Source organism: Syzygium oleosum, unplaced genomic scaffold, assembly GCF_021117445.2.
Source record: "Syzygium oleosum isolate NSW1041296 unplaced genomic scaffold, Sole_v2.1 Sole_v2.19, whole genome shotgun sequence".
In the NCBI taxonomy this organism is placed as follows: Eukaryota; Viridiplantae; Streptophyta; class Magnoliopsida; order Myrtales; family Myrtaceae; genus Syzygium; species Syzygium oleosum.
This window is the reverse complement of record NW_026607503.1, coordinates 3,763,282-3,790,429: the sequence shown is the minus strand read 5'-3', so window position 1 is coordinate 3,790,429 and position 27,148 is coordinate 3,763,282. Positions and strand designations below refer to the sequence as shown.

General features: G+C 41.6%; 1 protein-coding gene across 1 annotated transcript; it reads right to left on the bottom strand.

Moving 5' to 3' along the window:
* Window positions 1-14,570: 14,570 nt before the first annotated feature.
* LOC115673936 (subtilisin-like protease 4) lies at window positions 14,571-15,386 on the bottom strand. Its single transcript, XM_030596203.1, has one exon. It carries the CDS (start codon window positions 15,384-15,386, stop codon window positions 14,571-14,573), a length of 816 nt encoding a protein of 271 aa, XP_030452063.1.
* Window positions 15,387-27,148: the final 11,762 nt, after the last annotated feature.

Genomic DNA, 27,148 nt, shown 5'->3' with positions numbered 1-27,148 from the left:
CTCTCAGATTGGTAGCGTTGTACTGCTTGCGAGAAAACTTAGACCCTTGTTGATGTGATGATGATTAGATTGAGTGTTTTCAATATTCCCGCATCAATGTTGGGATAAAACAACCTTTTTCAATGAGAGCAAGTAGAAGGTCCTTTTTGACTGAAGGTCCCTCGTTTAGTATCTTGAGAAGTCCACCTTGCGAGCAAAAATTGTCTTAATTGATAATTTCCCTCGGTGGATTTTTGATGATGCAAACATGGCAAAATTATCATGCATGAGCTTTCAAAATGAGCATTCTTGAATAGCCTAACTTGTCTATATCCTTTATGAATGCATGTATATTTGCGCTAATCGTCTTTGACAGGTAAAATGTCCTCAAAGACTCAAAGAGCGCCTGACCCTTCAAGTGTCTCCAAAGTTGTCCCTCTTTGAAGATGAGCTCGCAGAGGTTGAGCTCGCAGAGGTTACGTTCAAAGATAAAATGATACTTAAATTTAGCCCATGCATGTTCAATGAATGCTTAAGTCTAGGTCAAATTTATTTAGATAAAATGACACCTAAGTATGGATTTACACCTAAAAAAGGGTCGGTCCCCTTTGAACAGAAAATAGAGCAGAGAGAAAGAGAGAAGAAGAGAGAGAATTTGAGAGAAAACAGAGAGAAAGAGAGCATATCGAGGGCTCACGGGTCACAAGAAGGGAGCCACTAGCCTCACCGTCGCCCCCAGATCAACCGAAAATCGCCCAAACGTGTCGCCGATCAGTGAGCTCTCCCGGCCTCTGTCCTGCCCTGTCTGCCATTGTTTTTGTGTGCAGTTTGGCCGAGACTCGTATTAGCCGTTTTGCGCGAATCTTGGCCCATATAGTCGTTCTCCGTAACCCCCTACGTTGTCGCCAAAGGTAAGTCCCGGTCGCTGGAAGACACTAGAGCTTCGAAACAAATCGAAGATTCCCCATTTTACCCATGCATGCCAACTGTTTGTTAAAATGCCTCAATGAGGTCGATTAGTTCTGAGCTTCACCGGAGATTAAGCGGTTAGGTGTTAACTAAGTCAGCTCGGGTTGGTGTAGTGGAGATCATTAGGGACCAAAAGAAACCAAAAATGGGGCTTGGGTCTGCCGGCTAAGTTTCGATCGATGTTCGGGTTAACGAACTCCGATCGAGGCTTGGTCGGCGACTATTCTGATTGATTCTACAGCGACCTGACATTGGACTCTCTTTAGATTGGTGTGCTGAAGAGAACGAGGCTACTGGCCGGACGGAATAGCCGGGAAATCGTCGGAATTCCGTCCGGTCAGTGGTTTCCCTACGTCTGAAGCATGAGAGCCGGCCGAACTGGCCTGGTCCTATTAAAAAACCGATTCAAGGCCGGTTCATTGGCTCAGGTCAGTCAGACCCGGTTCGGATCCGATAACCTAACCCAAATCAATCAATTCGGGTTAGTTTCACGGATCCAGGTCGGTCCTGGCCAGACCCAAATCCAATGACCCGACCTGGGTCCGCCAATCCGACCCGATTGATTATCATATTAATATATAATTTTTTTAAATAATATATTTTTAAAAAAATTAAATTTTTTCCGTATTTATTACTTTTATTATTATTATTATTATTATTATTATTATTATTGTTGTTGTTGTTGTTGTTGTTGCTGTTGCTGCTGCTGTTGTTGTTGTTTCTAAAAAATAAAAAAATCTTTTTTTTATTTCTTTTAAAATTAGGAAATAGTTTAGAAATTAGTACTTTTGAATATTTTTCTAAACTATATGATTTATTTGACTAATAATCATATTTAAGTCGGATAGGCCTATAGGGTTATGTGGTAGGATTTTGTATGTTGTCTTTACTACTGTTGTATTATTATGCATGTTGATTCTTTTCTTTTTTTTTGGTCAGATGCATGTTGATTTTAATTAAGATATAATTGCATAAATTGTTGTGCTTTGAATGTTGTTGCCTTAGTTAGGGCTAGAATCCTAGGCTGCATATCTATTTTGACTGCTAATCGTTATGATTGTGCACTTACTTGATCACCTCACATGTTAGGAGATAGGTCTTATAAATACATTCCAAACTGCCTGAGAAACATTTTTTGAAATGAACAGGATGAAAGGTATCGAAATGGCACTAGTCACTTAACTAATGTAACCAAATCCCCGAACTCATTTAATCTCTGGTTCGTAGGAATAGGGTGATTTTCTCGTCACTTTACTTGGGTGTCTAATCAATCCACTATAAACTGATTAGTGGCCTAAGATGGCCCTCAACGCAATCCAAAATCTCACGAAGCAGATGAAGTCCATCCAAGGCAAACTCACTCCTATGCCTACATCAATTGAGGTGGTGCTTCCGCATTCGTCCACTGGCAATGATCAAGTCATGGCCAGTAATGATAAGATGCCCATGCTAGAAAAGGATCCGCTCCCACTTGCAATCGAGAAGGCTAAGTTCGTGAACGCGCCAAAGATGGAACATGACAAACGCCTTGTGAAGGTTGAGGAGATGTTGAAGCAGTTACAGGCCCAGCAACATTCTCTCCCACTTGACTTGTCTGTGTACAAAAAGGTCAAGGTGCCAGAAAAGTTCAAAATGCTAGAATTTGAGAAATATAATGGCACATCTTACCCCAAGCACCACTTACACATATATCATATGCGAATGACCCAGTATGTTGATAATGAACCCCTCATAATCCATTCTTTTCAAACAAGCTTAACAGGGCCAGAGTTGACATGGTATATGTTAAAGGATGTAGACGCCTTCAAATCTTAGGATGATGTCATCAATGCATTCACCAAGTAGTACCAATTCAATCTCGGCATCACATTTTCTCGTAACGACCTCAAATGCACTGAGACAAAAAATAGTGAATCGTTCAAAGAATATGCCACCAGATGAAGGAATTTGGCCGCCCAAGTCACTCTAGAACTTTCTGACCATGAACAAATGAAACTGTTCATTAAGTCTCTTCCGTATGAATACAGACACCAACTGGTAGGTGCCACTGCTGAGTCGCTTAACCGGCTTGTTCCAGTAGGCGAAAACATCGAGATGGGATTGCGTGACGGGTGGTTCACTGACCCCGTCTCCACAAGCAAGAGACTCGGCACGGAATAGGAAAATGAGCTTATGACATATGTGGATTTCACATACACCCAGAATGCTCATCCTCCCCCGACAATTCAGATGAGTGGTTGACAGTAGCCGGCTTCAGGCCGCCAGTCGCCCTAAAGATGAAGTAACAAAAAGCAGTTCACTCCACTCCCCGGATCCCCATCTCAGGTGCTGGCAATTCTCCGGAAGAAGAGCTTACTCTCTACCAAGCTAACGTGTCCAAATCCTTGAGAACTTCTCCAATTATGATCCTTCCAAGAAGTGTGACTATCATATTGGTGAGGTAGGGCATTCGACTGATGAGTGCTACACTCTTAAGCGCTGAATCCAGAGTTTGTTGGACAAAAAAGCTTTCTCATTCCAGACCAGTGGAGGGAATGGGTGCAAGCCCACTTGAGTAGAACTCCTTCCGCTCTTTTGCATGGGCCCCTGAAAAAGGGTCATCCATGTATTTGGTTTTTGTTGTCATTTTTGTTGAAGGAAATATCTTTTTGAACTTCCCATCTCCTGAGGTTGTAAATCCACTTGTTGTAAATAAATAATGTTTTGAGGGCTTGAGGAAGTATCCCAAACCAGCCCGTTGATGATATCCAGCCATGTAAAGGAAAATGTTATGAGGCCCGAGCTTTCTCATGCTTCCTCGTTTCTAAACTTTTGAAAATAAAACAAACGTTTTATCATTTTTCAAAAAAACCGAAGAAATAATGGTGGTAGAAAGACGCACATGCTCATAGCCCTGTATGTTTTTTTAACTCGCTCACTTCGTGTCTCAGAGCATACCCCCTTCTGATTTCATATTACGAAAGGGCATTTGGAAATGACACAAACTGAAGAGCACTTCAGATCTTGGTGATGATAGCCGACCGACTAATCTGATGAAATGTGGGGCAAATTTCATTAATACTAGTATAAGATATCAATCCCAGAGAGCCAAAGGGAGTGCTGAGCATTCTTTGACTCCATGATGAGTGGAGTATCATTTCATACAAGAAAGACAGGGGCAAACCAAGAAGAAATTACCCCTTTTGAAAGAAAAAGGTACGTCTTATTCCTAAACAAATTTTGAAAATGACCTTCCATTCCTTTTTCTTTTGCAGATGACGAACTAAGAAGCATGCTAGACTCTGACGTTCTAGCGAGCAGGATAAAGCACAAATGTTGAGCCTTCTCGAATTAAACACGACGAAAAACTAAAGGGATGTATCTCGTTCCTTGTCCTAACCCAAGTTCGTACAAATAACTAATATGTTTTTTTAAATATGCAGGGGAAAACAGGAGAATAGTCGGGTCGGCGGTAAGGAATAGTGGAGTTCTTGCCCCGGGTTAGCTGAGATGAGTCGTGGCCAACCGGAGAGGGGAGGTCGTCGGGTCGTGGTCGCCGGCTATGGACACCGGCACCTCTTGGCGATCGAGTGAAGCCCTCCAACAGGGGAGTCCCGGCCGCGGTACAGGAGAAAACAGGAGAAGAGTCGGGTCATATAAGGAGAAGAGTCGGGTCGGATAAGGAGAAGAATTGCTTTTTCGCAATCGACCTCCTTCTTTTTTAACAAAAAGGGGGGTCTCGTCAGGTACGCGCTAAGTCTTGGTTTGGGACTTAACTCGAGCTCTCCCAAGTTAATATCATATTGTGATTTAGGGTTTAGGTTTTTAATTCGCAAGTGATTTTTATCTAGGAGTCGCCACTAATCGATTTGGGGTGAGTCGATTAGATAATTAAGCAAAGTGACGGGAGAATTACCCTACTCCTACGAATTAGAGATTTCATAAATTCGGGGACTTGATTACACTAGTTGAGTAACTAATACCCTTTTAGTACCTTTTTACCCTGTTTGTTTCAGAAAATATTTGTCAGGCAATTTGAATTGATTTTATGACCTTTCTCCTAACATGTGAAGTGATCAAGCGAGTGCATAATCACTAACTATTAGCAGTCAAATTAGATATGCAGCCTAAGGTTCTAGCCCTAACTAAGGCAACAACATTCGAATCACAACAATTTATGCAATTATATCTTAATTAGAAACAACATGCATAATAATATAACAGTAGTAGAGGCAACATACAAAATCCTACCGCATAGCCCTATAGGCCTATTCAACTTTAAACATAATTGATAATCAAATAATCCACATAATTTAGAAAAATATTCAAAAATACTAATTTCTAAGCTATTTTCTAATTTTAAAAGAAATAAAAAACGATTTTTTATTTTTAGAAATAATAATAATAATAATAATAATAATAATAATAAAACACGATTTAAAAAAAATTAAATTAAATTAAATTATTAAAATTTTTAAAATTTTTTTAATTAAAAATAATAAAATATTAAATATAATAATTAACCGGGTCGGGTCGGGTCGGATTAACAAATCTGACCCAAAGCGTTCACTCGGATCCTGAACCGGAGCAGGCCCAGTTAGGGCCTGATCCGATGAAAATAAAAATAATAAAAGTAAAAATAAAAATAAAAAAAAGGAATCGGGTCAGGCTTTTTGCCCAACTTGGTTTCGATCTGACTCTGTACCTTTGCAGACTCGACTCCCCAGTTGCATCTCCACCTTGGTGCTCACGGCGTTTCGCCTACCGCGGCTGCCTCGCTATCGTAGTCTAAACCCGGCGCCACTCCTCCGCCTGTGTCGCCGCCGGCTTGACTCACCCCAACGCCGAGCCCGATTTCTCTGCTCGGCGGACCTGCTTACCCTATTCTTCAGGGCCTCGACGGGGATGATAGGGATGAATGGCGTCGTCCATCTCGATCTGACGGTGCACCCGCTTTGGCGCCGTCTTGGTGGTTCCCCAACTGTGTGTGATGGTGCCCGGATGACTCAACGCCAGCCATAACAGACGACAAAAAAAAACGCATCTCACCTAGGTGTTTTGTTGAACACTTGGTGGGTGCAAGGCCTTCCGCGAGAAAGGGGAGCACGTCAGCCACGGTGGAAGCCCGGCGGTAGTTGGAGGAGCTCCCTCGCGCTCTATCTTGCTCAATCTCACTCTCAGTCTCACGCTCGAGCTCTCTTCGTCGGCTCAACTCTCACGCTCTTGGTCTCTCCAAAACAGAGTACCCCCTCTGTTTTTTTTTTACTGTGGCCGCCTCCGCCCTCTCTCTGTGTGTTGCCACCCCTGGCTCGGCAGCGAGGATTGATGGCTGAGGCGCGGTGGCCCCCCAGAAGCTCTCTCTCTCTCTCTCGGCTCATCCGCTCTCACGCTCTCTCTGGTCCTCTCTCTCAATCTCTCCCTAAAAACCGAGCCCCCTACCTTTGTTCTCTCCCTTTCCTTTTAACGTTGCTAGTCACTTGCTTTGCTCCTGTCCTTTCTCACCTGCTCTGATCTGCTCCTCTACTCTGTGCCTGCTTTGCTCCGTAACCTACTCTGCTTCACTTGTTTTTGCTTGCGTTAAACGTTGGCCATCCCTTGGCTGTGGAGTGCCCAACGCACAGGGAGGAAGGAACAGGGAAAGAGAGGAGAGGGAAGGAGAGAGAGAGAGGCCGGGTTGGGCCAGGGGAAAAGGAAGAACGGGCTGGGTCGGCCCGATCTGATTTTTTTTTACTAATTTTTTAATAATTTTTTTAAAAAAATGAAAATACATTCTAATAGTGCAAAATGTACCTATGTCTATATGTAATGCAAATAATTTTTTTTTGTTTTAGGAATCAAGGTCATTAACCGCTAAAATTTTTTATAATTAATTTTGGGCAAAATAAAAAATTAGGTGTCAATAACTGTCCCTATCTGAAGGTGAGCTCGCAGAGGCTGTGTTCAAAAATAAAATGACACCTAAATTTGGCCCATGCATGTTTGATGAACGCTATTTTTGGTGGGACTGTGGGTCCCTTTTCTTTTTTATAATGCGATATAAAATGATGCATGTTAAAACAAATAAAGACATAACTTGAGTGTGAGACCGAGAGTGAGATTGAGCGAGATAGAGTGCGAGGGAGCTCCTTCGGCGACCGCTGTGCTTCTACTGTGGCTGACATGCTCCCCTTTCTCGCGGAAGGCCTTGCGCCCATCAAGTGTTCGAAAAAATGCCTATGTGAGATCTATTTTTTTTTGTCATCTGTTTTGGCTAGCGTTGAGTCGTCCAGTCACCGTCACACACAGTTGGGGAGCGCCACCTTGTCCTAAAAAGATCTAAAAAAGAAAGGCCCAGCCCGCTTTTCTATTTTTTTTAAAAAATAAGCCCAGCCCAAAAGGAGAAAAGAATAAATAAAAAAATAAAAAAGGGAATCGGGTTAGGCTTTTCGCCCAACCCGACTCCGTCATACTCACCCTCACAGACCTAACTCCTCTGCTCGAACGCGGTCGTGCATCCCCTGTTTTGTAGGGCTTTGCTCGATCGGCTCTCGTTGGCCCATCGAGATGCACCGACGTCCGCGGCCGGCGACCACGATCGGCGACCTCGACCGCCGTCGACCTCCCCTCTCCCGTCTGTCCCGGCCCCATCTCAGCCAACCCGACTCTGCCCCCTTTAGACCTGATGCTCCTTTGTTCTGCGGCCTGTACATCCCCTGCTCTGCGCGGCCGGTACATGACCAAACGACCGACACCTAGAAATACAAACATCACCGGGACACCTCAACCAGGCGCGACACGCACGGATGACTCGATCTTGACCTAAAAAAACGACAAAACAAAACTAGATCTCGCTTAGGCATTTCATCGAACAAGTGGTGGGCGCTTAAAAATGAACGATTTTTGGCACGATCGGGACTCAAACATGAGTTGGGACTCTCAACAAACCACTTTCAACAAGCATAGCAGTTGGACAAAGGACCGACAGGGGCTAGAGCTCGCGTTCGCGCAAGCATGACCAATGCGAGCTTTGGCCGGTGTGTCCCAAAAATAGGGGAAAAACGGGGGCTGGCCGGGAGAGAAAACCAGGGGGCGTCGGCCGCGAGTTGTCCTTACCTAGCTCGGCGACAGCGGCTTGGAGGTGAGCCTGAGACAAGTTGGGCCATGGCCAGCTGTCTTGGGGCCATCAAATCGGGATCCTTGGGAAAAAACGATCCCTAAACTAAACAAAAAAGAAAACCAACGAACCGGAACCTACCGAGGCTTGGCACGGGGGAGGGGCGACGACCGTGAGTTATTGGTCGTGGCACGAGTATGGCGGTCACCGGAAAAGCTCTTCGGCTCTCTGTCTCGCTCAATCTCTTTCTGTATCTCTCCCTCCTCTCTCAGTCTCTCTCTGGTCCTCCCCAGAACCGAAGCCCTTGTTCTCTCTCCTTTCTCTTTGTTTTTATCTTGGCCGCTAGCCACCTGCTCACCCCCTTCTCATCCGCTCAATCTCTGCTCTTCATTCTGCTCCGCTCAAGCTCTGCTCCTTTGTTGACTTCATCCTGGCGATGACCCACCATACAAATTATCAAATCCTCGAGCGAGGACCCCCAGGTGCTCATTGTTTGAGTCTCTTTAAGACCTGCTGGCGAGGACCCACAAAGCAAATCATCAAATTCTCGGGCGAGGACCCCCAGATGCTCATTGTTTGAGTCTTTTCAAGATTTGCTGGCGAGGACCCACCAGGCAAATCTTCAAATCCTCGGACGAGGACCCCCAGATGCTCATTGCTTGAGTCTCTTCAAGACCTACTGGTGATGACCCACCAGGCAAATCATTAAATCCTCGGGCGAGGACCCCCAGGTACACATTATTTGAGTCTCTCCAAGACCTGCTAGCGAGGACCCACCAGGCAAATCATCAAATCCTTGGACGAGGACCTCCGAGTGCTCATTGCTTGAGTCTCTTCAAGTCCTGCTGGCGAGAACCCACCAAGCAAAGCATCAAACTTTTTGGGTAAGAAACCCCAGGTATTTCATCAGAATTTTTTTCAAACCACCCGGAAGGTAAACCGGGTGTTCCTTTGAAAAAGAAAAGTATTTCTCATTGCGCGAGATTCAACCCATATGTCTCAAAAGATATGTGTTATAGAATGGCCTTAATTGTCTATTTCTTCAATGAATGCATATACTTTTGCACAGAAACATGTCTATGCACCGCGGCTAGGACTTCCTCCAAACATGTTCCCCTGGTTTCCATGTTAGTGAGATGATTTGGTGCGTTTTCTTCGGCTATTTAATCTGTAACTACCTATGAAGAAATGTCAATGAATGAGAATAAGACTTCGTATGGGATCAGTCCATGACTTAGTCTAGTACTTTTCCCCTTCTTGCAAAAAAATAAGATATGCAAAAAGTTTTTTATTAAATATATTTTTTACAACGGCAAACCTAGTTGCTGCCTTCGGGGTTCGAACCCCGACTGATCGGACCGATTCATTTCCCGGGTACCACTAGGCCAAGGCCGTGGTAGTGTCATTGGAGCACATTTTCTTTTATTTATACACAATTTTCTCCTTTTTTTGAAAACGACGAACAATCCCTTGGGAAAATAATGATTTTAACATGCTTATAAACATAAGGGCATGAAATTGAAGTAAATATTCAGAAAAAGTTTTAGCAACTATTTCTTCCAAAACGATCATGGTATTAAATCCACACATGACCTAGACTAATCATGGACTGACTAGGACATACGAAAATAAGTAAATTGCAAAGTGCAAGAATAGAAAACTTACTTTACCGAGAACCATAGCAATCACATAAACATACACATGGAATGTGAAGTTCAATTTCTATCTAGACGGCTTTAGCAAAATGAAGCTAAAAGGATGCCTGGACCGTCCAACTATCGGACGATGGAGCGGCCGTCCCTGTCCTCTCAAGCAGAGGATGGATAGGAAAACACGACAAGGGGGCTGGAATTGATGGCCAGTCCCCTCCTTCCTCATTTTCCGGTATCCCATCTCTCCTCCTTCCTCTTTTCTCTCCCCCGAGCCAGAGCAGCCCCCTGCACAAAGCTAAACAGAGCAGTAAAGAGAATAGAGTTTATCTGAGAGCCGATGGAGACTTTGGTAACTTTACATCATATCATATAAGGAGAATCTCTTTTCAAGATTCCATGGGGATTCCATCCCCTTCAATGGAATAATCATCAATGCTGGTCCCGTATGCAACTCCCAGGCTATATGTTGTCTCTGTATCCAGCTTTACCTCTCCGTTGCAGAACATGAACCACCACCATGGCTTTCCTTCATACTATATGCCTTACTATTTTCCTCAGTTCTCTCATGCCCTCAAACAGAAGATGGATAGAGAAACACGGCAAGAGGGCTGGCATTGATGGCCAGTTCCCTCCTTCCTCATTTCCCGGTCTCCCCTCTCTCCTCCTTCCTCTTTTCTCCCTCCCGAGCCAGAGCAGCCCCCTGCACAGAGCTGAACAGAGCAGTAAAGAGAATGGAGTTTATCTGAAAACCGATGGAGACTTTGGTGACTTTACCTCATATCATATCGAGAGAATCTCTTTTCAAGATTCCATGGGAATTCCATCCCCTTCAATTGAATAATCATCAATGCAGGCCTTGTATGCAACTCCCAGGCTATATGTTGTATCTGTGTCCAGCTTCACCTCTCCGTTGCATAACACTAACCACCACTATGGCTTTCCTTCATACTATATGCCTTACTGTTTTCCTCAATTCTCTCATGCCTTCAAGTAGATGATGGACAGGGAAACACGGCAAGGGGGTTAGCATTGATGGCTAGTCCCTTCCTTCCTCATTTCCTAATTTCCCTTCTCTCCTCCTTCCTCTTTTCTCTCCCCCCCCCCCCCCCCCACCCGAGCCAGAGCAACCCCTGCACAAAGCTGAACAGAGCAGTCAAGAGAATGGAGTTTATCTGAGAGCTGATGGAGACTTTGGTGACTTTATCTCATATCATATCGGAATAATCTCTTTTCAAGATTCCATGGAGATTCCATCCCCTTCAATGGAATAATCATCAATGCAGGCCCCGTATGCAACTCCCAGGCTATATGTTGTCTCTGTATCTAGCTTCAACTCCCCGTTGTAGAACACGAACCACCACCATGGTTTTCCTTCATACTATATGCCTTACCATTTTCCTTAGTTCTCTCTTGTCCATGACCACGACTCAATTAGCAGGTGCCGACCTACAGACATACATTGTCCATCTTACTCCCCCCGACGGTCAGGACTCTGCCAAATCAGAAAACCTCGAGTCATGGTACCGATCTTTCTTGCTGACAAACACTACTGCCTCGGAGAAATAGCAGCGTATGCTTTATTGTTTTCGCAATGTAATGACTGGTTTCACTACAAGGCTGACTACGGATGAAATGACCGCAATGCAAGACAAGCCGGGATTCGTGGCAGCTCATCCAGAACAGATATACTGCCTCCAAACAACGCACAACCCCTAGTTCTTGGGATTACCACTGCGTGAAGGATCTTTCAATGGCTCAACTCTAGGAAAGGGAGTTATCATTGCTGTCATGGATATGGGTGTCCGGGGAATGCCTCCTCCGCCCGCCAAATGGAAAGGGAGGTGCGACTTCAATCTTTCCCAATGCAACAACAAACTGATCGGTGCCAGAACCTTCCATCGCTCGGCTAATGTGACCATGCCACCGACCGACGATATGGGACATGGCACTCATATAGCCAGCACGGCAACTGGCGCTTCTGTGCAAGCCAATACGCTCAGGATGGCCTCGTCTAAGGCCGGCGAGGCTTGGCTCATCGGCCACGGGTGAGCTCATCCTTTGCTAGCGACGGCAGAGGAAAAAAAAAAGAAAAGAAGAAAGAAAAATAAAAAATAATTAAAAAGAAAAGGAAAGTGAAGGAGTGTAAAGAGGAAAGAGAAGGGAAATCATTTTCCCCACTTTGGAGGTGTTTTTTTCCATTGAGGAAAAATGTTTTCCTTAACTAGTTTATTTTCCATGAACCGAACACCGGAAAACATTTTCCTGAAAGTTGTTTTTCGCGAAACAAAATGAGCCTAAATGAGTCAAAATTGTCATATGTCATGAGTGTGTCGTGCAAGTTTCGTGCATGTGTCGTGCATATAATGCGCACATCAAGATTTATTAATTATTAAGCTAAATAATTTTTTCATTCATTGTAATTTTTATGATGTATTTAATCAAATTATTTGACTAAAATAAATTATACTTCATTTGTAGTTCTAATTTGATCCCATAAGGTCATGGAAAAAATTGGAAAAATATATATAATATATGAAAAAATTGAACATTCGGTTCTAATGGGACCAATATTAAATATTTTTCATATATATATAATATTATATATATGAAAAAATTATAAAAATAATATTTATCGGTCCGGTTCCCACCCTAGAACCGAGAATCGGATCGCTCGAAAACCGGTTCCACTTTTAGGAACCGGAAACTGGATTGATATTCCCGAGAACCGGACCCAACCAATCGGTTCGGTCCGATCCGGTCCAGTCTCGATTTGGGCGGTCTATCTTGCTCACCCCTACTACCCACCATTGCTCTATAAATAGAGTTCTATGCTAAGTCTAGGAGCGAGCAGCCTGAGCTTTAAAATAGAGAGACCTGCTGCTCGTATGTGAGGGAGAGAAAAGTACAGGGATATATACTATAGAAATCCTAAAACTTATCACAAAAATATGCCTTACTATTTTCCTTAGTTCTCTCGTGTCCATGACCACGACTCAATTAGCAGGTGCCGACCTACAGACATACATTGTCCATCTTACTCCCCCCGACGGCCAGGACTCTTCCAAATCAGAAAACCTCGAGTCATGGTACCGATCTTTCTTGCTGACAAACACTACTGCCTCGGAGAAACAGCAGCGTATGCTTTACTGTTATCGCAATGTAATGACTGGTTTCACTACGAGGCTGACTACAGATGAAATGACCGCTATGCAAGACAAGCCGAGATTCGTGGCAGCTCATCCAGAACAGATATACTGCCTCCAAACAACGCACAACCCCCAATTCTTGGGATTACCACTGCGTGAAGGATCTTTTAATGGCTCAACTCTAGGAAAGGGAGTTATCATTGCTGTCATGGATACGGGTGTCCGGGGAATGCCTCCTCCGCCGGCCAAATGGAAAGGGATGTGCGACTTCAATCTTTCCCAATGCAACAACAAATTGATCGGTGCCAGAACCTTCCATCGCTTGGCTAATGTGACCATGCCACCGACCGACGATATGGGACATGGCACTCATACAGCCAGCACGGCAACTGGCGCTTCTGTGCAAGCCAATACGCTCAGGATGGCCTCGTCCAAGGCCCGCGAGGCTTGGCTCACCGGCCACGGGTGAGCTCATCCCTTGCTGGCGACGGTAGAGGAAAAAAAAAGAAAAGAAGAAAGAAAAATAAAAAATAATTAAAAAGAAAAGGAAAGTGAAGGAGTGTAAAGAGGAAAGAGAAGGGAAATCATTTTCCCCACTTTTGAGGTGTTTTTTCCATTGAGGAAAAATGTTTTCCTTAACTAGTTTATTTTCCATGAGCCGAACACCGGAAAACATTTTCCTGAAAGTTGTTTTTCGCAAAACAAAATGAGCCTAAATGATTCAAAATTGTCATATGTCATGAGTGTGTCGTGCAAGTTTCGTGCATGTGTCGTGCATATAATGTGCACATCGAGATTTATTAATTATTAAGCTGTTCGAGTTTTAGATACCCTCACTCCGCATGTACTCTCGTCTCTCTCGCTCTCTCTCCAGACTTGAAGTATGGTTTTAATAGTTCGGAAGCCTCTGTTTTGGTTTTGTAAAAGTTTCATTCGTCTAAACGAAAAGTTCGACATTGCTACGAAGGTCATCGACAGATAAAGAGAGAAAAACGTCTTGAATCACAGATGTGATTCTGATGCATCTACCTAACCTGGAAGTCCCTTGAAGGAGGCAATGGTCTTCTTGTCGGATGAGCTTCTAAACCTGTAAGTGGAATTCTAACTATGAATAGATTGAGCCTTTCAAAATGCTGAGACTCTGAATAGAAGAAAAACCATGTCAGACATGTCTATTGCCGCGAAGGTCACGGACAAATTAAAATTGCCAATTCGAAGTGCAAACTTTTGCTAGGTAGTGCACATATCGGTAGCATAGATGATTGATTCAGCAGTAGTCATCGTTGCATTCTCTCACTTACCAAATTCGAAGAGCATATCAAAGGTGAGAAAGGATGAACGAGGGCCGGTAGAGGCCAGACGATGAATGTACTGCCGAGAAGAAGGCATCAATTTTTCATGACAATTGAAGACTAAGACTCAAATAAACGGATATTAGACAATAATATCGAAGCTTTTTTGACATCGTGGGATCATGGCAAGACCAAAAGTACATGCCGACGAGCTAATTAACACTTTATTTATGCTCGCAACCGCTTCTTAGTCGAACTTAACCGAAGTTGGACTCGTAACGGAGTACTACTTCTCAGTTGAACTTAACCGAAATCGGACTCTTAACGGAGTATTTCTTGGAATCCCACCTCAAATATCCTTGGGTGAAATTGGCGATGTTGTGAGTGGCATCGGCACGGCTGAGCGTGATTGAATAGGTCGCTTTCCGGTTCAATTTTGAGAAGTTGAGTTTGCTAGACTTCACATTGACATACACGCCCTGTGCGGGACAACCGTGACGATGTAAGGCAAATAGTCAGTGCCAACATGGGTCACGGTCCTGGTGAATGTCTGTGGAGGTTCGAGGATGACCGAAAATGAGGGGTAGTTCAGCTCTCCCTCGGGAATGCTAGATTCTCCCGAGCATTTGACTGGTTTGTGAGCAATTCTCGACACCTGCTCGTCGGTGTACCCCAGACCACAGAGATAAGGAATGTAATCGTCGGGCTGAATGTCGTATACGAATCCAGGGTCAATGGCCTTCGCAGGGTCAACATGGCCTGCTCCGATGGCAAAGACATCCGTAGGTTGAAGCCTCTCGTCCAGGATCAGTTCTCGGTTGATGTTCAGCTGCTTAGCCGAAGTCATGATAGCGGATTTGATCGCTGCTGGAGACCAGTCCGGATGAGCGCCCTTTATTAAAGCCACGATGCCGCTGAGGTGAGGGCAGGACATGGAAGTTCCGGAAAGGACTTTGAAGTAATTCTTCATTTTGGTGCCATTTCTGATGGGAAATGGCCATGCTGCCAACACGTCCACGCCGGGACCGATGATGTCCGTCTTTAGGATTCCTAGGCTAGCCAAGCTCGGGCCTCTCAAAGAGAAAGAGGCAACAGCTGGAGCGGTTGGGTTTCCAAACACGGTTCCTTGGAACACGATAGTAGCGGTGGGACTTTTGGTCGCATCGATGTACCCTTTGATCTTTACACCAGCGGCGTAACTGACACGAGATGCAGGGAGCACATAAACCTCCGCCGAGATACTGAATCCGTCAATTTGTTGGTTTATCAGGATCATAAATAACTAAATAGGTCGCCAAAATTTAGGTGTTAATACTTTCACAAGCAAAGCTATTGAGATCCTTTTGGGGGTGATGCTTTAAGTACAGTTGCACATGTACTAAATTTTACTTCATGTGTTTTTTTTAGAGTTTGATGTTCCCACTAGAGTTTAGACAAGCAAAGATGTTTTCTATGATCATTTGCATGTCTTTGGGTGCAAGGGATTTATGCACATTCTCAAAGATGAAAGGTTTTAACTTGACGTGAAAACACGTCAATGCATATTTATTAGCTACGTGCAGGACTGGCTACAAGTTCTATGATCCAGTTGAGAAGAAAGTTGTAAGAAGTAGAGATGTTGTGTTTATGGAATAATCAGACAATACAAGATATTAAGAAACAGTGATAATTTCAGTATCACAGTTTAGTGATGATTTGGTTGACTTGAATCCAGTTCCTCACACATCTGTTCCTGCATTGGTTGATGAGGAGTAGCAGGAAGAAAATGTTCCGGACAATGCACATATCCCAGAACATTTTGAGACAGGTCATACCGTTTCTGAAGCAAAAGCTCCATTAGATACTCCACCAAATGTTCCAGTCTCAATCGTAAAACTCAAGAACAAAGTTGAAGGGAGTTGATCTTAATTTCAAGACGGTGGGAGTTTGTCTTAATTCCAAAGATGATCGAATTAGATATGATTTGGACAAAGTGGATCATGTTTTCAAGGATTGTGGAAGGTCTAATCGAAATTTCCATGTGTCGTGCACGTGTCGTGCAAATGCCGTGCATATAATTTGGGTGTTGTCGCGCCGCGCTTTTTTAGGGGGTTTCGGGATTTGCGCGTTAAGGAGATATTTTCGTGTAAAGGTCTCTTCCAGACCATACCTCACATGACAGTGAAAGGTAATTTCCTATTTAATCTAAGTTTGTGATTTTGGAGTCGCCACTAGTCATTATTGGTAGGTAGACTAGAAACCTAATCAATGTACGGGAGAAATACCACGATTCTACGAACTAGAGATTCTGAGTACGGGGTCTTGGTTACGTTATTGATCCCGAATCGAGATCCCTAACGCTCTTTCGGTACCTAAGAACGATACAATGTCTAACGTGTCATGCAAATTTTCGAAGCTTATCCACTAATTCTATCCATTCTAATCGCAGGAAAAACCAAACAAGTATTAAATGTACAATCAATATCAATCAGATCAATCAATCCTAAATGGTCTCTAAAACATGAAAATCAATCAAAAACATTCAAACCGTAATGAAGGACTAAAAGCTTATTCATTTTATGATTTACATTTTTTTGGGTTTTAGGGTTTTTTAGGGGTTATAACTCCTGAATTTGAAATTTTCTAAAAATGCCACTTGCGCACTTCCAAAAATTCAAATTTCACTTTCTAAGGTTGGCCACAGTGTTTTTGGACTATTATGTGAATTTTTAAAAATTTTGAAAATTTTGATTTTTTTTTCGGAAATTTCATTAACCGAGAATTGATTTTTTATAATTTTCTGAAAATTTTTATGAATTTTCCAATTTTCAATTTTTTATTGATTTTCTAAATTTTTCACATTTTTATTTGTATTTTCTGAATTTTTATGAATTTTCTGAAAATTTTTGAATTTTCTAATATTTTTAGAAATTTTTTTTGAATTTCTAAAATTTTTATGAATTTTCTAATTTTTTATTTTTTTGTGAATTTTTCATTTTTATGAATTTTTATGAATTTTTTAGATTTTTAGATTTTTTATTTTATTTTTTAAAAATTTCCCGCCGGGAAGCGAACCGGACCGGTCCGATTTGGCTTGACCGAACCAGGCATCGCCGGTCACCGGTTGTCTTCTCCGGCGAATACGGTGCCCAAAACGGCACCATTTTAGACTTTTTTCATTGGGGCATTTGCCCGAACACCTGGTGTGCACAATTTCAAGTTTAGTGTTTTCGAGGCCGCCGGTTTGGATCAATTTCCGGCGACCTTCCGACGGGTTCATTGCCATTTTGGTCGATCCAATGTGAAGACCATGTCACCCCCTATCAAACTAACTTAATCACCTTGCCGTCGGACCTTTGCCGGCTGGCGAAAAACCGATTAGAACAACCTAACCTAACACTGACCTAAAATAACATTTCCAGATTTCAAACTATTATCATACCCGCCCTAGCCGTCTAGATCGCTTCTAATGATTAACAAAATGTCAAACAAAGTCAAGGAGGCTAACTTGAATGGCCGTACGGCCACGGCAATGCTCCGGCGATGGTTGGATGAACTCTGGCGAGAGGGTTCATGGACGACCGGTTCGGTTTATGCAAGTTTATACACCAAAATGCAATCAATCAACAAAAAAAATGATTAGAAAACTTGTTTCATACATCAAAGAACTCATAATCATCGAGGAAATCGCATAAGTGGTAATCTTGAACAACAACTCATTTTCTGGAAATTTGGTGAAACCATGACTGTGATCAGTTTTTACCTTCTTCGTTCGATGATCAGAAGAAATTTTCGAACTGATCCATGCCTATAGGGTTATTCCTTGACACTTGCACTTCCACCTGGTGGTCTTGGCCTCGCCGAAAGAGCTCTGGATTGATCGGAAAAGCCTCGGTTTCAGTCCTTCAAGACCAGCCGGTCCGACTGGGACAGTGAAGGGGAGGTTTCGGCCAAACTCCGATTCGCCGGTGCTCCGCCGTCTAGGGCGGCACCGGACACTTGGGTGGGAACCTCATACCCTCTCTCTCTAACTTTTCCTCTTTGGTTTCGCCTGTTTCTCCCTCCTTTCTCTCTCTGGATTTTCGTCGGACACCTCTTTTTTTTCAATGTTCAGTTTTTTTCAGTTTTTTTATTGATCAAAAATCCCGCCCAAATTCTGTTAGAACTGACCTTGAATCGATTAGACCGAATAACCGATGACAGCCGGTGATTATCAAGCTATTAAATCGTATATTGCACGTTTTTGTGGTGGGATTAAGGCCGGTGAAGTCGCGAGCTTGAAATGGAATTTTCTGGGTTTTGAACGTTCTATGGCGAGTCGGGCGAAGAAGACGGGTCGTCGGGTCAGGTCGGGTTGACCCGGTCGATCCGGCAGGCCCGGTTTTGATTAAAAACTCGAATTGAGCTTAATTTCAACTGATTTTTTCAAATTAAATCCAAAAATTGAATTCCCCATCGCATTTTGAACCTAAATATGTGATTTTCCTCAATTTTTGTGATAATCATGTTCAAGATTTTCACATTTTGGTATTCGGGTTAATAGGGTTTTATTCAATTTGATGTCCTAATGACCTGATTAGGTAAAATTGATGCCAAAATTGAATTACTCACATCTGATTAACCCTAGAAATGATGGTCTCATAGTTCGACAATTTCATATTGGGCACAATTCCCAATTTTGGTTCAAAATTCTTAATTTTCAATTGAATTTTGGGGTTTTTTGATTTCTTTGACAAATTGTGCAATTGGACCGACTATTATGTAATTCAAGGTCCTAGAATCATTTGTTGTGAAGACACTATGACTTAAAAATGACTAGAAAAATTTTAATTGCATTTTTTGTTCAATTCGGGTTTAATTTTGCCCAATTTTGGGAAAAACATATACCTGATTGAGATTTTTCAAAATTGATGATATATTCATGAAATTGGATTTAAAATAAGACTAATGACTTTTTTATGGATTTTTCTGATTCCATTTTTTATTTTTCTTGATTTTCTCACTTATTTTGACTAAAAGAAATTAAGGAAAAATGCTAAAAAATGCTAAAAAATTTATTTTTGGTTTAGAAATAGGTTTCTAGGCTTGGCCAAGATTCCTAGTCCTAATTTTGAGATTTTTGAAAATATGAAAAAAAAAAGAGCTAAAAATCAAGTGTCAACAACTGCCCCTCTTTAAGATTGAGCTCGTTAGAGGTTGATCTCAAAGATAAAGTGACACCTGAATTTTTAGTCGACTCACTGAACAAGATAAGATGGAAAATTTCACAATAACTGATTAAGGATCTTGCTTTTAAAATTCATGATCTAATCCAAAGGTTTTCTTTTCAAGACGTATTTTGAAAGGTTCTTAATGATTGAGGGAGAGAAACTTACCTGTTTGTGAGCGTCTCTTTATTGCTTATCCAAGGGCATGAACTGATAGTGGTGATGATTATGATGGTTATTCTGATTTCGTGGTTTAAGGATAAACCCACGAACCATGAACAACTGAGGCTCTTCGCTTGAGGATTTGGAAATTTGCCTAGTGGTTCCTCACCAGTAGGACTTGAATTTGCCTAGGGGCTCCTCGCCTGTAGGACTTTGGATTTACCTAGTGGTTCCTTACCAGTAGGACTTGAATTTGCCTAGAGGTTCCTCGCCCGTAGGACTTTGAATTTGCCTAGGGGCTCATCGAATGTAGGACTTTGAATTTGCCTAAGGTCTCCTCGCCTGTAGGACTTTAGATTTACCTAGGGGCTCCTCGCCTGTAGGACTTTGAATTTGCCTAGGGGCTCCTCGTCTGTAGGACTTTGGATTTGCCTAGTGGTTCTTCACCAGTAGAACTTGAATTTGCCTAGTGGTTCCTCACTAGTAGGACTTTGAATTTGCCTAGGGGCTCCTCGCCTGTAAGACTTTGAATTTTCCTAGGGGCTCCTCGCCTGTAGGACTTGAATTTTCCTAGGGGCTCCTCGTCTGTAGGACTTTGAATTTGCCTAGGAGCTTCTCGCCTGTAGGACTTTGGATTTTCCTAGTGGTTCCTCACCAGTAGGACTTGAATTTGCCTAGAGGCTCCTCGCTTGTAGGACTTTGAATTTGCCTAGGGGCTCCTCGTCTGTAGGACTTTGAATTTGCCTAGGGGCTCTTCGCCTGTAGGACTTTGGATTTGCCTAGTGGTTCCTTACCAGTAGGACTTGAATTTGCCTAGGGGCTCCTCGCCTATAGGACTTTGAATTTGCCTAGGGGCTCTTCGCCTGTAGGACTTTGAATTTGTATAGGGGCTCCTCGTCTGTAAGACTTTAATTTTACCTAGTGGTTCCTCACCAGTAAGACTTTGAATTTGCCTAGGGGCTCATCGCCTGTAGGACTTTGAATTTGCCTAGGGGCTCCTCGCCTGTAGGATTTTGAATTTGCCTAGAGGCTCCTCACCTGTAGGACTTTGGATTTGCCTAGTGGTTTACTCCCCAGTAGGACTTGAATTTGCCTAGGGGCTCCTCGCCTGTAAGACTTTGAATTTGCCTAGGGGCTTTTCGCTTGTAGGACTTTGGATTTGCCTAGTGGTTCCTTACCAGTAGGACTTTGAATTTGCCTAAGGGCTTCTCGCCTGTAGGACTTTGAATTTGCCTAGGGGCTTCTCGCCTGTAGGACTTTGAATTTGCCTAGGGGCTCTTCGCCTGTAGGACTTTGAATTTGCCTAAGGGCTTCTCGCCTGTAGGACTTTGAATTTGCCTAGGGGCTCCTCGCCTGTAGAACTTGAATTTGCCTAGGGGCTCCTCGCCTGTAGGATTTTGAATTTGCCTAGGGGCTCCTCGCTTGTAGGACTTTGGGAAGACTTCAAACATTGAATGTCTTGACCGTGAGTTATGTGATTTTGAGGTTTCACTAACCTTTGTATGGTTTTTTAGTTGACTAAAAACTATTTTGAAAAATAGTTTTGAAATTAATCAAAACTGTTTGAAGCGTGATTTTTTTTTAGCCTACCACAAACTGTTTGAAAACTTGGTTTTAAGTTGACAAAAAACTTTTGAAACCTGGTCTGGAAACATGCATTATTTGCATTAGTGCATTTCAGACCATCAAATTTCCTTTTCCAGGAATTATTTAAACAAAATGCTTGCAATCTTTCAAGAAACGCTTGAAATGATCGTTTGGAAGACCTTCATTAGAAAGGATTTATTTCAATCTATGAACTTGGTTTTTTCTTTATTTGATTAAAAGGGAATTTGTCTGATATCCCTCAATTTTATCTCTCTTAACCAATCCTTAGGTGTTCGGAGATGTTCGCAATGTATACAATCCAATTGATCCGATAAGGTCTTTCAAAAGGTTGTAATGTTGGTTTGGTCAATGGCTATTCAAAGGATAGGCATTCTGAGGCCAAGAAAAAGAATTCCATTATATCTAACTTCGGGTCTACAAGTTAAGAACCCCGAAGATAAGATAAGATATTATTACATACACTTCTTTGAGTGATGACTTCTTGTCATAAAGTCATGTTTCTACTCTCAACATTCCAATCTGAAGAGCCTTTGGGGAGAGATTGTATTGTTGGTATTGGGTAGTCTCAAAAAGCTCATTTGTTTGAATTCAGGGTTTTTATGAAATTGGTGATCTTCTTGGCATCGCCACTTTTTTCTTCTTCTTTTTTTTTTCTCACTAGGGGTCTTTCTTTTATGGCCTACGTTACGTCCCTTACAAAGTCTCTTTAGATTAAGACACTTGAATTAACGTAGAGTTTTATGTGGGCAAAAGAACACTACAAGTGCCATAACTTGTGTACGGCGCTCACTTTGGTGCTATAAGTTTTTTTTGGATCACTTTAGTGCTAAAATTTTTGAAAAACGATCACTTAAGTGCTAAAATTTTTGAAAAACGATCACTTAAGTGCCAACTCCGGTGCCGTACACAATTTTTCGCCGGAAATCCGACGTGGCATTTTTTTTATTAATTTCTGAATCTGACGTGGCTTGCCGGAGGCTCACCGGAGATTGGCACTTAAGTGATCGTTTTTCAAAAATTTTAGCACTTAAATGATCGTTTTTAAAAAATTTTAGCACTTAAGTAATCGTTTTTCAAAAATTTTAGCACTGAAGTGATCCAAAAAAAACTTATGACACTTAAGTGATCGTTTTTCCTCCGACTTGGCACCAAAATGATCCGAAAAAAAGTTATGGCACCAAAGTGATCTCCGTACACAAGTTATGGCACTTATAGTGTCCTTTTGCCGTTTTATGTGTTTATAAGCATTGCTCAGAAAAGTGCGAGTAAGACTATTTCTATATCATTTTACAGGGTTCTTGACTTATAAACCTGGAGATGATTGTGGAATATTTCTTTCATGGCTTCGACTTGGACAATCCCCTTTGTAAGTCATTGACCTAGCCAACATTACAATCCAAACAAAGACCTCTCAAATTGGTAAAGTCGTACCGCTTGCAAGAATAATCGAACCCTTGTCGACGCGATGATGGAGAGATAGAATGATTCTCATAATTTAGCTTTTTCAATAAGAGAGAGTGAAAAGTCCTTTCAGACCGAAAGATCCCTTGTTTGACACATCCATGACACTCATGTGCTCAAAATGGATTGTCCTTCCATAATGCTCTCCAGTGGAAATGCAAACTTGATAAAATCATTACGCAGGAACCTCATTTGAGTTGATGCGCATGCGTTCTTGATTGTCTATGAATGTATATTATCTCTCATATGACCAAGTTTCGCAGGAGGCGTATCGTCAAAAGTCGGAAATATCACCAGGTAAGTATATCTCTATCCATACTTTAAATACTTGTCATTGTTCAAGTGTTCCCTTTCAAGTACATTGACACTTGACCCGTTCAAGTTGTCCCCAAGATTTTCCAAACTCAGTTGTGATTCAGGTGACCAGAGATAGGTTCGGGTCCTGGCCAGCCAACCCCTGTCACTATGCCGAGCGACCAGAGATAGGTTTGGGTCTTAGATAGGCAAAACTCTCATGTTAATAACGGGCGACTGAAGATAGGTTCGGGTCCGAGATAGATGATTTTTCTTGCTATGTCAAAGCAACCAGAAATAGGTTCGAGTCCTAGGCAAACAATTTCATCTGTCAAGATAACTGAAGATAGGTTTGAGTCATAGACAACAAAACACGCTACTATAACAGGCGACTGAAGATAGGTTTAGGTCCTAGACAAGCAGTCCTCTCTGTCAAAACATGGTACTATAACAGGACACCGGAGATAGGTTTGGGTACTGGACGAGCAGTCCTCTCCATCAAAATGCGCTGCCATGCTGGGCGACCATGGAAAGGTTCAAGTCCCAAACAAGCAATGCTCTTTACAAGAATCCGTTGCTATGCTAGGCCACCGGAGATAGGCTCAAGTCCTAGAAGTGCAACATCACATATCTCGAATTACTCTATCCGCCCTTCAAGGTAAGTGGTTCCAAGTTTGTTTTTATCCGCTTTAGCATGCATCGTGATATATAGCATCTCAAAATGGGACTAATACTCCCACCAAAAAATACCATTCATTGCATTTACATAGTCAAAATTAAGGTATCAATTGTCTTTAAATGCAACCTCTTCGAGCTCGCCTTAAAAAAAGGGCAGCTGTTGACAAATTAAATTTTGACTAATCATTTAATAATTTTGTATAGAAAATTAGGAATTAATTTTTTTTTAACCCCAGAACAAAAATATTAAAGTTAAATTGTATAGCATATAGTTTAATTCCATTTTGCATCGGACTGGCAGTGGATGGTTTTGAGCTTGAAGTTTAATAGATTGAGCCCGCACAAGGGCCGAAATTTGACCTAGCAAGGGGAAGGAGTAGTGGCCGAATTCTACAAGGAGGGAGAGGGCCTAATTGACACTAATATGATCATATTTCAGTCCATTAAAGCTTAATTATAATTTGGCCATAGGTTATTAGAGCGCATCACATTGAAAAGGCTTAATTTAAGCCCGCAATAGTGAAATAAACCTAGGTTAACACTACATATAGATGATGGTTATGCCTCTTGATTAGAAGTGGACAACCATAATTCCAAAATACAAAGAGTGAAATACGTGAGGTATTGAGAGAAAAGAAAGAGAGCCCGGCCGAGTCAACTGAGCTTCCCTTCCTTGAGCTAGACCTATGGCTGCGCCTACAACGACTCGTTGCTATGCCAACTTCGTTAATCCAATTCAGTAGTTGCTCCTCCAGTCATTACAAGCCAGACGACGCGCTGAGCTGCTATTCAAGCCCTTGTTGCCCGACGACGTTTGTGAAGAGCTAGCCCCAACGCTTCTTTTCTACGACACCTGTTGCTGCTATACCGTGCCGCCGTGCCCTACCAAGCCCTACAATCATTGCTGCTTCATATTCCTCCAAGGACGTACACGATCACGACTCAATGAAGAAGCCAGCCGCCGCGCCTCTACCCGCTAAAGCTTCTCGCAGCCGTGCTTCACCGCGACACCAATCATTGATCCTGACGTTGCTGCTACCTGGCTCTGCAATGTTCAGGCATGCCACCACCTGCTGCCCCTAACCAATGACTCCAGCTGCTGCTGCCGCCGTGCCCGACAAGCTACCATAGACACGACGCTGCTCCTCCAACAAGTCGTTGCCCTTATTGTGCTATGTTTTTGTAGGTTTCCAATCGTGCATCATGCCAACCAACCCCCAGCCAACGTCTTCCCAACCGAGCACATCGCGACTCATCGCTAAGCCTCGCCGCAACCAGCCTTGTCCGAGCCACCACTATGACCCATCATCAAGCCACCATCCCTGTTATGAGCCATCGCCGATCAAGTCCCGAGATTCGCAATCCCGATTCCGTCAAGGTCAAATTTGGAAATTATCCGCAAATTAGGTATCCAATATCAATCCATTTATTTTATTGCCCAATTTGATTGATACTGCTTATTTTATGAAATTTTCACTATCTTTGGATAAATGCATGATATCCGCAAGATTTTAAAAAATTGGAAAAATGACACAAACAGTCCCTAAACTTTTAATTTGTTCAATATAGTCCCTGAACTTTAGGCTAATGTTCAATGTGGTCCCTGAACTTTTATTTTGTTTAATGTCATCCCTGAACTTTTGGTACATGTTCAATTCAGTCCCTGAACTATATGAAAATGTTCAATGCAGTCCTTTCCATTAATTCAAATTGAGGGACTATATTGAACATTTTCATATAATTCAGGGACTGAATTGAACATATACCAAAAGTTCAGGGATGACATTGAACAAAATAAAAGTTCAGGGACCACATTGAATATTAGCCAAAAGTTCAGGGACTACATTGAATAAATTAAAAGTTCAGGGATCAAATTGCACATTAGGTCAAAGTTTAGGGACTGTTTGTGTCATTATCCCTAAAAAATTACCCCATCCTAACTTAACAACGTGCTTGGACGATAATTCGATTTCTAACTATGAGATACAATACTTGGCAACACATAAAATCTTCCATCCTATCCATAACAATTTGGATACGATCGTTGATTTTCTCCCGTTTCCAAATTTAAACGAAAAAACCTTCCATCAATATCATAACTATTTGGATATGATCGCTTGTTTATTTCGTTTCTAAATTTAAGAAGATAAGGCAAATCTTGCTGATTGCGAGGATTGATTTGATGGTGGTATTTATCACTATTTTGACTTGTTTCTGGTAAAAGAAAATCTAAAAAAGATTAGGTAGAATTTGGAATCATTTTTTTAGTGATAATCTTGCATGTTTAAGGTATATCTAGATAACTTCTTTCAATATAATAGAATAATTTAGATTTGCTAGAAAAATAAGATAATTTCCAATTTAAATTAGGATTTGGAGTAATTTATTTCCTAGTTTAATTTAGCTATTATCCTAATATTGACAGTTTATTTAGGGTAATTTTTAATTCTGAATTTCCATAAAAAATACCAAAAAGAAATCATTTTAGAACAAGTTAAACCATCTTTTCTAGGATAGATTACATGTTTAATCTATGCTATTTATTTATTCCGAATTTTAATAAAAAAATACCAAAAAAATATTGCTCTAGAATAGTTTAATTTGCTTCCTTAGTTTAAAACTTCATGTTTAGATAATAGGCATTTTTAATTACGAATTAAATAAAAAAATTAAAAAAATACATCATATGCCCGTCATCATAGTTAAGTCATTTAATCACATGTCATATAGCTTGCACGTTAAGTTTATTTAATTGCATGTCATACTTTGCACGTCATTGCAAATAGGTTGATTTTCATATAATCAAGAGAAAAAAAAATACATTGACTGAAATTGTTTGTTAATTAGAAATCATATTATGATTGTTAATGTGATTTTCTAACTAACATCGCAGATGATTACATTGCTTTGAGGTAAGTACATTCTCCCTTCCTTACAATTTATTTATCTCTATGTTATTAGGTGTTACTTTGGTAGTTTGTGCACTCACATGATCACCTCATATGTTAGGAAGTAATAAAATTAATCCAAGTTGTCTGCTCAAATATTTTCATGAAAAGAAAGGGTACCGAAAGGGCGTTAGAGTAATTTAGCGTAATCAAGTCCTTGTACCCATAATCTTTAATTCATAAAAATAAAGTATATCTCCATATACTTTATTTGGGTTTCTAATCTACCCATCTTAAACTGATTAGTGGCGACTCCTAATTGAAAATCATTTGCATATTAAGAATTTGAACCATAAGTCACGAATTGGTAAGAGTTTGGGAGAGCTTGAATTAAGTCTAGACTTAATAATTCATTAGCCGAACCTCTAGGTGGTACACCCCAAGGGTAAGGTCATGACATCTTCGTATAATAAATATGTCAATTTGAATGAATAAATTCAAAGTCAGAATGGACCTATAAACTGATATAGATTAAATCCTTAGGGTAAATTGCATAATTTCACATAGTTGGAGGGTTTTTTTTTACAAAAGTTCATAAATTGAAAGTTATAGAGCATAATGAGTTGTCGATCTATAAAATTTAGCACCATTTGATGGCTGTTTAGTATTTTTCCCGAATTTTGAAAGAGTTGGGTCAGAACAGAGCATAATCAAGAGCAGTCGGATTTAATTGATTTTTCTGTATTAATTGGGCCATAATT

Excerpts from the sequence above, each read along its gene's own strand:
- LOC115673936 (XM_030596203.1), bottom strand. The coding sequence starts at position 15,386 with ATGATCCTGATAAACCAACAAATTGACGGATTCAGTATCTCGGCGGAG.